The sequence below is a fragment of the Pungitius pungitius genome, chromosome 14 (assembly GCF_949316345.1).
Source record: "Pungitius pungitius chromosome 14, fPunPun2.1, whole genome shotgun sequence".
In the NCBI taxonomy this organism is placed as follows: Eukaryota; Metazoa; Chordata; class Actinopteri; order Perciformes; family Gasterosteidae; genus Pungitius; species Pungitius pungitius.
Genome location: NC_084913.1, coordinates 14,938,637 through 14,955,125, shown reverse-complemented (window position 1 = coordinate 14,955,125; position 16,489 = coordinate 14,938,637). Strand labels below are relative to the sequence as shown.

The 16,489-nt window shown below is 44.3% G+C and overlaps 3 protein-coding genes across 4 annotated transcripts; 1 reads left to right on the top strand and 2 right to left on the bottom strand.

The window, feature by feature from the left end:
* Positions 1 to 1,804: 1,804 nt before the first annotated feature.
* On the bottom strand, positions 1,805 to 6,622 carry pcare1 (photoreceptor cilium actin regulator 1). The gene is made up of 2 exons (XM_037485677.2): positions 2,649 to 6,622; positions 1,805 to 2,296 (listed from the first exon to the last, which is right to left on the bottom strand). Exons 1-2 carry the CDS (start codon positions 5,972 to 5,974, stop codon positions 2,173 to 2,175), a joined length of 3,450 nt encoding a protein of 1,149 aa, XP_037341574.2. The 5' UTR covers positions 5,975 to 6,622; the 3' UTR covers positions 1,805 to 2,172.
* Positions 6,623 to 9,251: 2,629 nt separating this feature from the next.
* spdya (speedy/RINGO cell cycle regulator family member A) lies at positions 9,252 to 12,825 on the top strand. The gene is made up of 7 exons (XM_037487309.2): positions 9,252 to 9,573; positions 9,905 to 10,169; positions 10,265 to 10,323; positions 10,397 to 10,482; positions 10,579 to 10,750; positions 10,926 to 11,262; positions 12,699 to 12,825. The coding sequence occupies exons 2-7, from the start codon at positions 9,941 to 9,943 to the stop codon at positions 12,758 to 12,760; spliced, it is 945 nt and encodes a 314-aa protein (XP_037343206.2). The 5' UTR covers positions 9,252 to 9,573; positions 9,905 to 9,940; the 3' UTR covers positions 12,761 to 12,825.
* A 488-nt stretch (positions 12,826 to 13,313) lies between these two features.
* trmt61b (tRNA methyltransferase 61B) lies at positions 13,314 to 15,989 on the bottom strand. Of its 2 annotated transcripts, XM_062557412.1 has the most exons (7): positions 15,026 to 15,989; positions 14,844 to 14,946; positions 14,567 to 14,757; positions 14,396 to 14,487; positions 13,715 to 13,899; positions 13,557 to 13,637; positions 13,314 to 13,477 (listed from the first exon to the last, which is right to left on the bottom strand). In XM_062557412.1, exons 1-7 carry the CDS (start codon positions 15,680 to 15,682, stop codon positions 13,443 to 13,445), a joined length of 1,344 nt encoding a protein of 447 aa, XP_062413396.1. In that variant the 5' UTR covers positions 15,683 to 15,989; the 3' UTR covers positions 13,314 to 13,442. The 2 variants fall into 2 exon arrangements, with proteins under 2 accessions (XP_062413396.1, XP_062413395.1); XM_062557411.1 differs by having other exon boundaries at positions 13,351 to 13,477; positions 14,396 to 14,757; positions 15,026 to 15,988.
* Positions 15,990 to 16,489: the final 500 nt, after the last annotated feature.

Here is a 16,489-nt window from a genome sequence, read left to right as displayed (position 1 = left end):
AAATAAAAGACATTGACATGGCTGTTTAGTTTAGTTATTGTAACAATGTGTTCGCTCTCTCGTTCTGAAAAAAATGGCTAGGTCACAAATCTTTTCTTTCGTGGTATTAAGTTAAAGTTTAAATTCCATTTCCATTTCTGCAGATATATCCTTATATATGTCACACATCAGGCCTCTCATCTATAACCAGGGAAATGTTTTGTGTGTGTGTGAGTTCTAAGAAAGATTTCCATAAAATGGTCAGAAAAGTCCCTTAATAAATATCATCAGAATATTTAGAACCCTGTTTCGCCTTCATTTTTTGTATGAGTTAGGTTGGTTTTGTATTTCTAGGCCTATATACAGTCATTTTGAGCCACAGCTAACTATCAGTAGCAAAACCAAAACGCCATCATTTAAATCCAATTGACAACCGAGACACACAAACACACACAATGTTTACGGGTATACTGATTTAGATAAATATATACTCTCATGCTGAAAAGGCCAATTTGAATTTAATATTTAACCATTTTGTGCATGGACCACACTGCATTTGGCAGAGAGAGCATTAGTGCACGAGCACCAGGCGTTGTTGGGTAACACAAGCTGTGTATTCCTCCCGTATTCTTCAGCTGGTGGCTTTAGTTCCCGATGAGAACTTAATCAGTAGGATTGTATTCTATACTATTGACCCATGAAAATACGTTTTTAAAAGTAACAAATCAATGAACTTAAACATCCAATTGAAAAGGAAGGGTTGTAAGCTGTTTGGTGGGCTATATGCTCAAGCTACACGAGATGACTCGAAGCATAAACTTCTTCCTTTAATCCTCAAACCACAAGCTTACCCAATCATGTTGAGTTTGTAGTTACCAATGGTGTCCTACCGTGTTATTTCCTTATTGAATTGAATTGTTAGAAGGAAAACAGAACCCTCATTACAATGCATGATTCTATCAAAAGGCCAAAAACAGGAAATATGCTCAGCACTGGGTCACAGCTGCTGAACAGGAAATAAATCCCCCTTCAGCCTTTTTATTGGCGCGAAACAAGGCCCCCAAGTTATTAATCCACTTTCAATTATGTGGTAAGATCCACTTTGCATGGCTCTGTTGCTGCTGGTTTGAAGGGGTTGATGACATTGTTGTTGCAGCACCAGAGGAAATCAAAAAATGGTCTCAGGCTGTGCATCTGCTGGATGGAAATGTCAGATATACTAAACCACGAAAGAGCTGAAAAATCCTACAATACTTCTCGTAGACTTAACATGCTTCAACCACACAATGTATAACATTATCATTTCCTAAGTTCTGGCTTTGTGTGCACTTTATCTTGAAGTGTTGGCTTCTTTATTTTCTACACATAAAGATCAGTCCTATTATAAATGGGTATATATAATGTCATACCTGCAATGCATGATGATGATATTTAGGCTCTAATGATAGACAATGCGGATTTGTATTGTGTGTATTTTAGGGTCCATGGTGTATTGAGCTTGGCTCAACCTGCATGAATCCTTAAGAGGAACTTAATCCCACCTCAGCAGCCTCAATTTAGAAAGTTATTTTTCAAGAATCATCAATAGAATTGTAATAAGGTGCTGCATTAAACCATTAAGGGGTTTTGCTAAAGCAAACAGTTAAATAATTGCTGAATTAGTCAATCGCTGAATATAGAAGGTAGTTCATGTGAATGAAATTTTTGCAAGATGCAAAAGTACATGTTTTTTTTATTATTAATACATTGTAAAAACGAATCATGAAACAGAAAATGTATAACTGGTTAAAAAAAGAAAAAAACTGTTTGAAACAGACAGGTGGAATCTTCCTGTAATAATAAAACTATAGTCAATGACAATGATATTTCATTATTGACAATAACATTATCGATTGGATTAATAACCCAAGAAATACTCCAGACTGAGTGAACTGAAGAAAACGTGATGATTAAACACCTCAATCTGCAGATTTATTACAAAGCCGTGCAATGAATGACCTATGTTGTAAAAATGTAATTGTGTACATGCTTAAGTATGCACACCCTTGTATCCTTAACATTGTGAAGATGCATTACCACAGCAGGCTGGACACAATCTGCTCTTTCTCTCATACGTTGGGTTAAACACTGTCTTCTTTAATCCTTGTTAACGCCGACTAATCCATAATCCCACTGGCTCACCATTGGTCCCCTTTAGTCTCTGTGCAAGGCCTGTCCGATAACGCATAGGTCCGGCTGGGATGCCGAGCGTAGAGGTCCTCTCAGGTTTGATTGGCTTCCCCATAACCCTTCGGCTCTGGTTGGTTCATCATCCAGCCTATGAGAATGGACGGAGAATGTTGTCAACAGCAATTAGGTCATTTGGGTTTGTGCCTGTTAGAAACCTTGAGCGCGTATGACGCAGAAATTAGCAAGTTAACTGTGTGTGTGTTGCCTCAGTCACTCTTGAAGAAATTATGTAAGGGCTCTAACATGAAAATATAATTTTCTGTTTTCACATTGAATTTATTTAGGGTGTCACTGCGGACTTTTGTGACACGTAACCCAAAAGGGGGAATATGTATCATGCATCTACATAGTAATACTTATATCAAATGCTTAATTACTACAACAATGCCTCCAACATTTTTGGTACATATGAAATGCAAAATGACTAATAAAATGCTCACCCATGTAAGCATATTGATGGCTCACTCCCACAAGTCTCAGCCACTGAGACGGTTTGCGATCTTGGTGGAAGACTCGGACTTGGCCTCTGATCCGAATGGCTTCGTCGGATGAAGGGTCGAGGTCCTTGAACAGATACAGGAAACCTCCCACGACTCCCCCAAGAACGCAAGAGAAAGGAGACCCCAGAAGAGGTCCACGCTTGAGGGGGTCGAGGATGGGCCTCAAACAGGGATGGCGATGCAGGGCCGAAGACTGAACGTGCGTTATTGATCTTCCGAACACTAGATACATCTTCAGTGCTGTTCTCCCTTGACCATCTTTGTACTTTTGGCGAGGCTGGGGGAGACGGAGCTTTGAAAGGGTAGGAGGAGGTCAAGTTTGAAATATTCTGCTTCGTGACAGGGGGGCTGGGGAGTCTCCCTTGAACCGCTGGCGGTGTGGGGAGTTTCCTGTTAACAGGGGGGCTAGCTGAAGGAGGTGGAGTAGGTTGCTTTTTTAAGCTATTGGGACTGGGAAGTCTTCCATGTAGATTGCTTGGCGTAGCAGGTGTAGAGGGTAACATTCGCCCTCTATTCACAGGTGATGTGGCAAATGGTTGGCCCCTGACCACAGAATGAGGAGGCACTGTTGACACTACAGTGTTACATCCAGGCACTGAAAAGTCGCCACAATTTTGTATGTCTGCTGATTCTTCTTGACTGGCCGACGGATTTGTTGATACATCAGCTTTTAACAATCTCTGTAAGACTGAAGATTGTCTTAGGTATAAGATCTTTTTGTCTGAACCATTTTCCTTCCTTGGGTCTGCCTCCAACTGGACTTCTGGTTGATTGACCTTTGACAGAGCAGATACATGTGGTTGATCTGCTCTACAAGGGGAAATAACTTTAGAAGTTGGTTGCAGGCCTCCTTTACTTGGCAGCACCGTCACTGACCTAACTGAAGCCCTCAGTCGTTGCGATACTGCAGCCCTTTTGAATAAAGGTGATTTTACAGGTTTTGTCGCCCCTTCATCTGCTATGAAAGTTAAAAGACTTTGGGCACTTTCGAATGAAGTGTCCATTAATACTTCCAATGGAGGTGGAGGAAGACTCTCCACATCTAAATCGTTGGTTTTCTCAGATACAGTAGAGTCAGGTCTACAGCTGGTTATACCACTACTGAGGATGGCTTCCACATTCCCTAAACCAGGTAACACAGGAACGCCACACTTTCGTACTCCTTTTAGTGGCCCCGCAATATTAACATCTTCTAGATCCTCTATTCCTTGGCTAAATGTATCGATCAGTCTTTTGACTGAGTTCCTTCCTCTGCAAAGCCCTGAAGATGGTCGTGGTGATGCAGGAGGACTGGGAGGTGGGGTCGCTTTTATTGGGCCCTTGGCTGCTTTCTTTACCTTAGGTTTATCATCGTCCACATCACTAGCTAACTCCTGTTTTTTACTTTTGCGACTTGTAAGGCCTACTTGGTCATTGAGTGGTTGGGGATTGCTGTTCTTCTGTAGTGCGGGATGCTTGCGATGTATTGCTGGAGATTGTGCTGGTGAGGTTCCTTGGTTCGGTTTCAATGGAGCTGTCTTCATATTCCCACCTGCCTTGCTTTTACTCATCCTTTGTAACCTCACGTTTAAATCCTTTTGGGTCCTCTCTAGTTCAAGCAGAGTATGATCTTCACCTTTGCTACGCAAGGATTCAGCTGACTGGGAACGTCGCTCTCTAGGCACTGCCGTCTTTTTTACCACCGCCTTACGAATAGGTGCTGTTGTTTGAGGTCTCCTTGGGGAGCGTTCCTCCTCCTCCATCCACTGGCGTCTACTGGCTTTTGGGCTGCCCCCTACCTTTGTTTTAGCACCAGCATTCTGTGATGGGACAAATTGTATCCTTCCACTAATAGCATTTTTCATTTTGAGAGTCATTTCTACATTTTGAGGATTCTCCATGCGCTTTGGAGGCAAGCGGCGCGGACTTTGTTGTTTACAGTCCGCAGCTGAAGAATTGGATTGCTTTCTAATCCTTACATCTTCCATGTCCCTGTCCAGTTCCTCCTCATCATCATCATAGTCTTCTTCCTCCCCATAATCTAAGGAAACTGATCCTAGCACTGAGTCTCTTTGGTAATTGTCTAATATGGTACATGTGGAACCTAATGAATTGAGTGAGGTGGAGGAAAAACTTATTTGATTTGTATACTTTTGCTTTGATACTTCTTGCCTAATGTTCGTGGAAGTGTATCTACTGGAACTGACCGGTGTAGTTCTGTTTGTCCCAGTGGACGCACAACTCTCTCGTCTATGGCGTCTTTCAGACCCAGCAAGGGATTCACTCTCAGCTCCAATTCCACTGTCCTCACTAAAGAGAGCCGAATCCTCTGGTCCGGGCTTGCGCAGAGAAGCCATTTCAATACGAGACAAGAGTCGCATTAGCCTAGTCTCCACCGCACGTTTGACTTTCATTTTCTCCTCTAAAAGCTCTGAGACAGACAAAAAGTATCCCACTGCCTCCTCCAATGCACACTCCCCAATTCGAGCAACAGTCTGGCTCACATTTCGCATTCTCTGTGTGGTGTACTGAAGCAGTTGCTGCAACAAATCTGGTGGGGGCTCACTATTAGCAGAGGCAGACTTCAAATGTGGAGAAGATGAGAGGTTTTCCAATTGACTTGGCCAAGCAAGATGTTCTCCATTTTCTTTTAAAAGTTTTTCTCCCTCATCTGCCATCTCCTCCAGTGCCTGAATCATTTCCTCGTAGCGTAGAGCCATGAAAGCAACCATGGTCTGCACAGACACCTGTGTTTCGGTTGCTTGTTCCAAAAGTCCCAGTAAAAAGTCATATTTGTTTATGCTAGGATTCAAAAAGACATAAGCAGCTTGGTGAGCTTTAACCAACGGTTCAGGGAAGTCCACTTTCTCTTCTGCCGGTTTCTGTTTGTCCTTGTCTTTCTTTTTAAGCCCCTTATTACCTCTAGTAATTCGTTTGGCTTTTCTGCCAGGCTTCCTTTCTGTCGCTGCCTGGATGTCAGAATTTTTGTCTTTTCTTTTTGAAACTGCGTTGCTGTCCATTCCTTGACTCCCAAGTCCTGCTTCGGGGTCTAGCTCTGCTACATTTTTCTGTGGCGTCGAATGAGCCTCTTTCTGAAGTACATCTCTTTGTCCAGCAGCCTTTTTCTCCCTTGTATCCCATTCCGTTGATCTGATCAAATTATGATCCTCTACAACTTCAAAATGAGAATCCCTGAGGCTTCCTTGAGGTGCAGGGGGAAGCATTCTCTCCTTACCCGTGGTACCCAGAGTCCCAAAATGGTTACCTTTGGATGGTGAGCAACCCATTTTGGAGGTTTTTAAATAAAGGCTGAATGTCTTGTCTACTCTGAGACCCAGAGGTGTGAATGATGCAAGTAATAGCCAATGTCCTTAGCCAACGTCATTTTTGGATGGCTGAGGTTGTCCGATGACATCCTTCCCCACAAGGATGCCACCAAATGCTGCCAAAAAAAAAACTTGATACATCCATTTTAAATTCCCTCTCACCTGTTATAGATGGGCAAAATAAATCCACCGACCGATGCCCATGTTTAGAAAAAAAGCCATTGTAGCGTGCATTGAAACACATCCCTCTCTACCATACACAAAACTGGCAGCTGAAAGGATTAGTGAGGCTTTCAGTGAACTCCTCAGCATGAGCATATGTCACGCATGTGTCAGGCATATACAACTCACCTACGTCTAAGACTATAAGCTCATTTGTGAGAGCTGGCCTCAGGTAGCTTTTTAAAGCCAACAAAACAATATCTCCCTGCAAAAACAGAACACATTTTCACAATTTAGAAGGAAGGTGGTTGTGTTCTGTTTTATTCAAATGCATCGTATGCAGTTGCAGTTTTATGCAGATAATAATAATAGTTCTATATGATTTAAGAAGCGATAGAAATAATAAAACTGTTGCTTTAATGTTTCCATTTTACATAATATCTACAGCAAAACAAATACCCTTTTCATACAGAAAGTTATTCCATAAGAGGAGAGTGAAGTAAAAGAAGTTTGAAAGAACTGCAGTAAGCTTTCCTCATGGCATTCATTTATAAGCCGGTCAAGAAAACAACACAAATACAATCAATCATATACATATATTTACAAAGCTAAGCATGTGGTTTTGATTAGAATAAATACAACACTTAAGCGGCTGTAATGAAGAAATAATTTGTCATTTTCCACTGTTTGAAGCACATAATCCAAATTAATTAGATTGTTAAAACATTCACAAACAATTATTATTATTAGATGTGCCCTTGCCTTTTTGCCACATGGAGTTGAATGTCAACAGGAAAACCAAATGTAATGTTTTGCCCCACTCCATGTAACCCTTTTCCCTTAACCTGTTCTTCTTACACTCATTTAAAGTAATGTGGTTATTCTTTTTTTCTTCCCAGTAAACTCTGTCAAGTCACCATCTAATACGTTATTTATTTACTGTAGAACTATACAAATAGCCAGCACGCCAAATTACAGCTGCTTTCTGCTGTCAAAGTAGGAGTTTCACTGTTCCATGACTCGTCACTTGTTCCTCTATGCGATACTCGCCTCAGGCTGCAAATTACTGAAATATGAAACAATGACTTCTAAATCAAACTAGGTGTTACCCATACACAGGGCTGGACTGGGACAAAAAAAGGGCCCTGGCATTTTTGCTCAGACCGGCCCCCCACAATCGGTCGGACACAACCACCAACCAGTACACTATCCTAGCTTACCCTGTAGATATGCATATCTATTGCTCCGTTCCCAAAAACCCATACAAAGCTGAGGACTACTGTAAGTGCCATGGACGGTAATGTTGGTAATCAGACAGTTGATGGACCCCATTGACTTCCATAGTAAAAAAAAAAAATACTATGGAAGTCAATGGGGTGCATCAACTGTCTGATTACCGACATTCTTCAAAATATATATTTTTGTTTATCAGAATAAAGAAATTCATACAGGTTTGAAACAACTTGGGGGTGAGTAAATGATGACACAATCTTCATTTTTGGGTGAACTATCCCTTTAAAGAGCACAAACCCCTCTTTAATATGACACCAAACAACATTTACCTCTAATTGTTGAGACACTTCCCATAAAAAACCTTTCTCTCAAACAAATTACTCACACAAAACGTCCTGATAATATATATATATACAATTTAGAGTATTCACTTGTCGTAATATTGCATATTGATGATATCGGAAATTCAGATGAAACATTAGAAAATATCTAGTTAGTTGAATATACAGCTTTCAAAATGGTTTTTAACCCCCATATAACATACGTTAGCTACCTCTTCTAACGTGTAACTCGTTGTAGGCGAGTAATAATTAAAATAATCAAATGGCATCCTTTACGTTTTTTTCTAGAGAAGAAGGGCCGTCGACAACCGTTATGATTTTTAAATGGTTACATTAGAATATCCCAAGTTGCAATTGAATAAGTGAACTCTCAACTCTGCTCGCTACAAAAACAGTGCTAAATAGCTCATGCTGTGTTATTTTACTTTAGCTGAGTGGCCATTACAGTAACTTTTAAGTGACAATTTGACAAATGACAACCTGACACTCAGACTTTATAATAGCAACAACCGACAACGATAATGTTTGTTGCCTTATTATAATATTCATTAATTTAGGTAACTGTTAAATCGTCATCATCTTGGTTGTGGCCCAGCCGCCACACACACTGTCCTCATGCACCGCCCTGATTAACACCCCCTCCCTGTTCATGTACCTGCTTGCTTACCGTTTCAATGACACTCTCCTGCTCACTCTGCCCCTCCTGGACTTCACTGTCACACTGACACCTGCTGCACCTTCTCCTCTGCTGCCTGCGAGCTAGGTTTGCCAACCGTCCCGTATTACCCGGGACATCCCGAATTATGGGCAATTTGGATTTGCCAATCACAGCCTGCTAAATCAATGACGCGCAAAGAACTCCCGGTTGTTGTGAAGTTGTGGCGCATCAGACCAGTGTGTGCGCGCGGGTGCCGGGTGGCCAGAGCGGAGCATGTGAGGTTGTGCAAGCCCGGCCGCTGACCGCTAGCGGCCCCCCCGTCAGCCCGCGAAAGTGTCCCTGATTTGGGGTTGGGAGAGTTGGCAGCCCTACTGCCTTAATCCACACATTTCTTTCTAGCGCTGAGTCACTGAATGCATCTGACTGACACACGGAGAGGGAGGGGTGGAGCCTGCTAAGAGATGATTGGGCCAGCCCAGTGTCAGTATGGAAAATGAACCAATGGGCCGCTGTCCCTGCTTTATGGGCCGGTCGAAAGCAAAACCATTTTTTTTTTTTAATAATTTTTTTATAGGCCTATCGACCGGCCCCCAAGTGCGTCGGCCCACCGGGCATTTGCCCGGTATGCCCGATTACCAGTCCAGCCCTGCCCATACAAATTGATGTACGTACAGGGCCACAACAATGTTTAGTCCAACTTAAAATGTCAATCTCAAATGACTCCAACGGATCATTATCATTTTGTCATTTTTATAATGTTTAGAATATTAATGTATTATTTGATCTATATCTATATCTTGGATCCAGAGGGGGGCGTGCAGATAGGGGCTGCGTCATTGCTTGAGAGGGAGCGTCCCGATTGGTTGTCGGTCCCCCGCGTGCAGGCGAGCTGTTGAGGGATTGGCGCTCTGCCGGTGCGCGTGCTCTAAAGCACCGTCACCTCGCGCATTAAGCGGGGACCGCTCTATTCACGGTTTCATTTGAAAAGTAAAATATTTTATCCGTCACCAGGGCATTGCTCGCAATCAGCTATTGGTTGCTGTCACTAGTACAGGGGTTAGTAACGCAAAAAACGGTCGACCTTTGATCAGTTTTCAACTTTGTTCACAGCTCATTTTGTCTCCATTCACCGAAGGACTCGGTCGACGGACGTTGTTGGCGTTAAGGTTGACTACTTAAATACTTTTTGTCAGACAAAGCGTTAGTTTGTAAAATTAAGTCACACAACGAACTGTTAAAAACGTAACGCTAACTCCATGCGAGCTTCAATCCCTCGGCTATTCTGCTAGCTCAGTGCTAGCTTAGTTCAGTTAATTACTTTGACATTGAGATAAATTCGGTTAATATCAGCAACTAGCGTAAACTAGCTTATGGCATTTTGTGTATGATGAAGCCGTAATAGAAAGGGATTTTATAAATGAATCTTATTGGTGGGTTGTAGCTTGGAATTTAACGCTATTTTCTGCCACTTCATAATTGTCATCCATTTTCTCTCAGAACTCACCGTCACTCCCCGCTACGCCAACCTTCAGCATGATGAAGCACACAAGCGGCCGGTACCAGGCTTCTCCCCCGGTAACTGTTGGCGTGAAACCCGGCAGCTCGCACTCCCTCCAGACCAGGAGAGCTCTCCGGCCCAGAAGAGCCAACGGCCAAGACGTCCGGTGCCCGCGTCGGGAGGAGATGTACCGGGCCCAAAAGACCATGCCCCCAACCATTGTCATCCAGCGGCAGGAAATGACTTCATTCTTCAGACTTCTCGGTATGAATGCGCCAGTAAAATGTTCCTTGGCATTCAAGTGATCACTCTTACTTTTCTTAAAGTTGAAAAGTTCTTATTATTATGTTTGGTTCCAGATGATGACGTCATCCATGACTTTCTGTGGATGGACTGTTGTTGTAAATTGTCTGACAAGGTAAAATGTCAAATAAATGGCACGTTTGGAGCTTAAAAGCTGCTTTTAAACAACTTTTCTTCCAAATTAACAGTACCTTCTGGCCATGACCTTTGTGTACTTCAAACGGGCCCGCTTCACTATCGCCCAATACACCAGGAAGCATTTTTTCATTGCACTGTAAGTTTTCAAGGAAATAACATCTCTGTATAGTATCCTGATGACCCCCTATGTGCCACCGCTGGGCAAGCCATAACATTTGTGCTCCATCGCCAGGTATCTTGCAAACACAATGGAGGAGGACGAGGAGGAGGGCAAGTATGAGATTTTTCCATGGGCGCTTGGGAAGCACTGGAGGAAGCAGTTTCCCCGCTTCCTCAAACAGCGAGACTTGCTTTGGGCTCGCGTCGAGTACAGAGCTTCTGTCAGCAGGCGCTGCTGTGAAGAGGTACCCGCCAGTGTCATCGCCCGAGGGAAATGACAAATGTTGTTACTCTTTTCAAGGGTCTTGTTTTTGATGCACAGTGCAGTTTTTATGGGTTCAGATTAAGAGAGTGGCATCTCTGTTGTTTTTTTCCTAATTGGGCTGTACTTTCTTGGTCTCCCTATCTTTTTCCTTCCAGGTGATGGCCATTGTGCCGTCTCACCTAGCGTGGCAGCGTGAGCGGTCGGAGCTCCACAGCGGCGCCCAGCGGCAGTACGGGGAGCGGGATCACACCCGTATACCCCGTGGGCCCTTGGCCTCCCCGGTCCCTTGTTCACTCTGCAAACGTGGCGACGCGTTGGATCGGGGACCGGGCTCTTCAGCTTCTCCCTCCGAAGGCTCTTCGAACACAAACCCTGCCTTTTACCAATCGTTGAACTTCGCAATGAGCTTGGAGTTCACTCCACCCAGGGCTACAGCCTGTCTCAGGAGCGCAGCAGAGGCTAAAATCCAGACGCAGTCTTCCATCTGTTGTGGTAAGAAGGTTTCCCAGTAGGTTTCCCAAAGGCCAGGATGATTGTAAAATACATCTCAGCAACTATGAACCAAAAGATTTTCAAATTAACCAGTAGTTTCAACTAGGGCTGCAACCAACGGTTATTTTGATAAGCGATTAATAGATTAAAGTTTTTCGGGCGTCATTGACTTAGGAAACTGTGATTGGAAATCGGGACTGGAGGGAAAATTGCCCATAATTCGGGATGTCCCGGGTAATACCGGACGGTTGGCAACCCTAGGCACACATTTACTTCCACTCCATGACCTCGGAGGTGCTTAATCATATTTGACGTGCACCCTCTTATGCATGAAACAATGTTTCTGCAAATGTTGCATTTTGCCAAGTTTGTTTCGAAAAGTGTAACCACACTTTGGACCGCCGAAGCACGCTGTACATGTTCGATCGCTCTGTTATGCCAACACTTCCGGTGGACGCTTCTTCGTTGGTGTTCAGCGGTTTCTATTTCCGGTCGGTGCCGGCGGACTGAGAATCGAAACTAGTAATCGAATTTTAAACTTAAACAATACCGGGTAAATCGCAAAGCTAGTCCCCATTCCAATCGACTCCCTTTACAGGCATAACATCAACTACCTTATATGGCTGCATTAAAAAGTACAACACATACAAATATATTTGTAAACAATAACCGAGACTGGACAAATCACACAAAAACAACAGACAAAAGACAACAGATTGAAAAGTTAATGGTCAAAAAAGGCGAGGAAATAAAAACGTGCGTTTAGTCTTGCTAACTGCTTTACTGTTGTTATTAGCAAGCTAACCTTGATCAGCTGGATAACACGTACAAAACAACAGCAGCAGCAGCAGCAGAAGAGCTGCTGGGGGCTCCTTGCGTCCCTCACGTCAAAACGGGACCACGTGGTGCTCCGTGCCATGTTGCGTTAACTCCTCTACGTCTGCTCATCTTTTATTTTTGCTCCGCGCGCATCTCCGCAACTCATTGTCATAATAATCGCGCAACACAACAAATTGATAATGAAATTCGTTGCCAATATGTTCAATAATTTGTTTTTTTATTGCTTCCTTGTTGCAGCCCTAGTTTCAACCCACTTCAAATGTGAATAACCTGCAGGAACGAGCAACAATAGTCATGTTCTTAATATTTTAATTAAGGGGGGGCCACACAATTATTTATAGTATTCTAATAGCTGAAAATATGACATGTATTAAAGTCCTAACACATTTACTGGGTAATTTATACAACTAATCTAACACTAAATAAAACAAATATTTTTGCAGTATCAACACTCAAAAATAGTAGTCCACATTATGTCAACGTTTAATAAAGAACAGGATTATCCTGTGTAGACTTTAGATTTCAGCTAATTGAATGAAATATCTCGAAGAAATTTCCTGTTTCAAATTGTTCTAAAGTCCAGTTGGTCTCCTCAGGGGAAGAGTCATCGGACGGGTCCACGTACGACCCCTCCATGGACTGGATCTGTGAGGAGTAGAGCATCGAGCCGCTGTGTCTCCTTTCATGCCACTTTTACTCTAAAGTAAAGGTCTGACTACTTTTTTTTTTTCTTGTTATTGGCCGCTTTTTAAATGAGGACGTGGGTCAGACTCAACAGAACTAGTGTGAATAAAGTTAGCATGTTTAGAATGAGCTCATCTCATTACGTCTCATGTCCAAGATTGTTTAACCTGCACTGATAGTTATTGGTATTTATTTATATATTTATGTACTGAAGCACTTCTGGGATATTTATTTTTTCACCACTTATGTAAAATGAAATTACAAACGGGACAAATCAAAGTTCAGCCACGGAATCTTCTCGTTAACGTTGTCTGTCACATGCTGGGATTGTGTTTTTAGTGTTGCCCATGTGCCTGTTTCATGATCCAACACTGCCTCTTGAGTTTTAAATAAAGGCTTAAGCTAAAATCTGTTTGAGTCTTTTCTGTGATGAAACTTGTAATGAAGTACATTTTTGTTCTGAACCTAATCACTGCATATACACATGTGGATAGTGCATCGTACCCTATTTAAAGAGCCACCTTCACTAAATGCCCTGCTCAGGATTTTATACAATCGAATCAAAATGCTCCACAATGGACGTTTTCCCTCTTTTTTTATTCTTAAAATAATTTAAAGTAATTGTGTCGTCCTGGGGTTCCTTCCGGGCAGACTGGTTACCGCACACACTTCCTCAGTTTCACCAGGAACGCTGAAAATTGGAAAGGCAGAAGATGAGTTTATATACATGGGCACCGCTTTGGACCAGGCTTTGAGATGTAATATCTGACCTGTGTGGCTCATCTGTGCGGGGTGAGGTCTGGCTAAGTAGGGAATACTCCCGAAGGCTGGCTGTTCCTCTGTGCTGGTCTCTGAAATGTGACGGTGAAACCTCATTAAAACCACAACATTTGAGCTACGAGGCGCTGGTAGCTGGCTTTTAAATTACCTCTGTTGGTCTCCTGCCTCTGGTCTTGGTCCAGGGTGGGATCTCTCCTGACGCAGTGCTTCCCGTCCTTTTGGAGGGCCGGAGCCACCAGCCAGTCCCTGATTGGAACCTCCACGATGCGTTCGCACAGCAGCGGCAACGACGAACACCGAAGCCCCTCCAGCAGGTCGATGACCTGTGTTATGCTGCGATACAGAGGTCAAGGGGGCGGTTAGAATCATTCTTTGTGGCAATAGAAAGGTTTATTTTGCACATTGAAGACACATCCTTCTTATCACAGCAAATCAATAAGTATCTTGTTTAACAATGTTCCAATAAGGGTGAGCATACCAGACTATTTCTTGACTGAGGAGCAGTAACCTTAAGGCGGGGCCCCCGGTCACTTATTAATGAATAAAATACAGATGTTTCATGGTTAGTGAGCAATTTTAGAGGTACACGTGGGCAGATCTCACCATATCTGGCTAGCTGTGTCTCCACAGCCTTTATGCTAAGCTAAGCTAACCGGCTGTGGTCTCAGATTGAGCGGACAGATTGTGTGAGTAGTCTCATTCTTCTCTGCAAGAAAGCAGCCTGACAGATTTCCTCTTCTGTGTCTGAACTACTGCTTCACAGTGCAAAGCCATGCATTCTCTCCAGGGCTCAATGTGTCCAGACGTGGAAAGGTGGAGATGTACACACTTGGCGAGGTAGACGGCACACACGGCCCCGGGGTGCAGATGCGGGACCACGGTGGGTAGAACCAGCTGAGGGGACGTCAGGTCGAGAGCCACCTGCGACGAAGGAGCAGAGCAGGAGTAGCAACGAAAAGTAGAGAAATAAATGCATACACATGAGGTTATTGTCACTGACCGCGTGGAATCCATGAGCGGCGAGGAGCGGCGATGCCTTGCAGAGGTCACCAGTGTGGAACCGGACGTTGTCAGGCCACTCCTCGCCTCGCCGCACGCTCCACGACGCCCTCCAGCGCTTGTAGTTCAGCACCGACCTCTTGTGGTGGTCCTCCCTGACCTCCACGCTCAGGACGCTGCCTTTACAGCCGACTGGGAGGGGGGGACGGGTTGTCAATGAGGACCATTAGTGACGATGAATGAGGATCAGTGAGACAAAGAATCCAACAGGTGCCCACCTGCTCTGGACAGGAACAGAGACATGGCCCCGGACCCCGATCCCGACTCCAGCACGCAGTCCCCCTCCGTGACGTCCATCATCATGAGCATGGCACTGGCATCCTGGGAACGGGAGGGACGGCAAACGGTTAGTTTGAGCAAACGGGAACTCCACCATCCAACAGGCGGGATCCCACTGCACCTTCGGGTAGGCGATGGCCGGGCCCCTCCTCATGTACAGCACGTAGTCCTCCAGACTGGCCCGGCGCACGAGGATGCTTACGCCCCTGCTCGTCCTCACGAAGCTGCCCGCGGGCCGCCCGGCCACGTCGTCGTGCGAGATCACCCCCCAGCTGCTCCCCAGGCGCGCCCCCGTCTGAAGCTCAAACATCTTGCTGAACTCCACGCGCTCCTTCCTGCGATGCTCGGCGACGAGCAGCTCGCCGGGGGCGAGCGGCCGCGGCGACACGCTCGTCACCGCGGCCGCATCTGAGGGGCGCGGGGTCTCCGGGTCATCTTCTCGCGTGCTCGATAGCCGGACGTTCACGTCTTCTTCCGGGTCCAGTTGGCCGCTCTCTCTCAGCTGGAGCACCTCGGGGCTCAGGGTGTCCTGGGGCAGAAGGCTGCTGATCCTGTCCAGGGGGGACAGGGGTCGTCTCCCTCTGGACAGCAGCCCGGATGCGAGCCCAGCACTTGGGGGCTTGGAGTCCGAGCTGTCTCCCGTGCTCTCGTTACATTTAACGGGACAGGTTGAAAAAGCGAGTGTGTCCTTGCAGCGGAGACGTCTTTGACAGGACGCGCCGACCTTCAGCAGTCTATGCACGAGCGCCAGTCGCGCTAAGGGCATCTGCGCAGCCATTATTTCAGATCATTGTCACAGAAAGGGAGCTCAAAGAAAAAACTCATCCAGCGAAAATATGAATCTAAATATGCGGATGAAAATGATATATGTTTTTGTATATAGTACCAACAACTTGTAATAATCGACTGAATGTGACAGAAAGTTCACTCACTGCATTTACAATTCGCTCGTCTTCTTTTACCTCTTACAGACAGTATTTACCGGCCTAGGAGGTCACCATGCTGGAAAAAGAAAACACATGGAGCACGTCATCACTAGGCGACGGGAGTAGTAACATATGTCTACCAGCAGATGGCAACATTAGGACATTTAAAGTATTGCTTCGTGAAATTCATCCCATCTCTGTGAAGTCCCTGAAGACGAAGTACTCTCATCATTTATGTCATGAAGCAATTTGTCGTACATTTGCAAAAATGCGAATCTTTCAGAGGATAGCCGTAATTTGCAGTTTCACGATGAAGGCCCACAGCAAACTAGGCAGAAAATAAAAAAAAAAGATTTTTAATTTCATGCAATATGCAAATTCCTCAGATTACGATAGTGGCTTGGTTTACTTAGATGCCAATTCACAAGATGAATTTGGAATATATAGATTTAGTGAGGTTTATTAGTTGATGCGTTCAAGAACTCGTAATGCCAACATGACAAAGGAGGAAAATACTGATATGCATTATTGTTAAGTGTATGATTTGAAGGGTCTATTTAAACAAATTAGACTTTGGCTTTGGTCATTGTGTTAGTTTTAATAATAAGTTATTTTTTATTTAAAACAACCTAAATGCATTGATTGGTTGTAAAGCGTGA

What these genes read in the sequence shown, in the direction of transcription:
- pcare1 (XM_037485677.2), bottom strand. Translation starts at nt 5,974, where the DNA reads ATGGGTTGCTCACCATCCAAAGGTAACCATTTTGGGACTCTGGGTACC. An exon ending in CCATCAATATGCTTACATGG is followed by an intron (nt 2,297 to 2,648) that starts GTGAGCATTTTA and finishes CCATTCTCATAG; the next exon opens with GCTGGATGATGAACCAACCA.
- spdya (XM_037487309.2), top strand. Translation starts at nt 9,941, where the DNA reads ATGATGAAGCACACAAGCGGCCGGTACCAGGCTTCTCCCCCGGTAACT. An exon ending in TTCATTCTTCAGACTTCTCG is followed by an intron (nt 10,170 to 10,264) that starts GTATGAATGCGC and finishes GTTTGGTTCCAG; the next exon opens with ATGATGACGTCATCCATGAC. An exon ending in GCAGTCTTCCATCTGTTGTG is followed by an intron (nt 11,263 to 12,698) that starts GTAAGAAGGTTT and finishes TGGTCTCCTCAG; the next exon opens with GGGAAGAGTCATCGGACGGG.
- trmt61b (XM_062557411.1), bottom strand. Translation starts at nt 15,682, where the DNA reads ATGGCTGCGCAGATGCCCTTAGCGCGACTGGCGCTCGTGCATAGACTG. An exon ending in TCTGTTCCTGTCCAGAGCAG is followed by an intron (nt 14,758 to 14,843) that starts GTGGGCACCTGT and finishes CCCCCCTCCCAG; the next exon opens with TCGGCTGTAAAGGCAGCGTC. An exon ending in CGCACAGATGAGCCACACAG is followed by an intron (nt 13,478 to 13,556) that starts GTCAGATATTAC and finishes TCCAATTTTCAG; the next exon opens with CGTTCCTGGTGAAACTGAGG.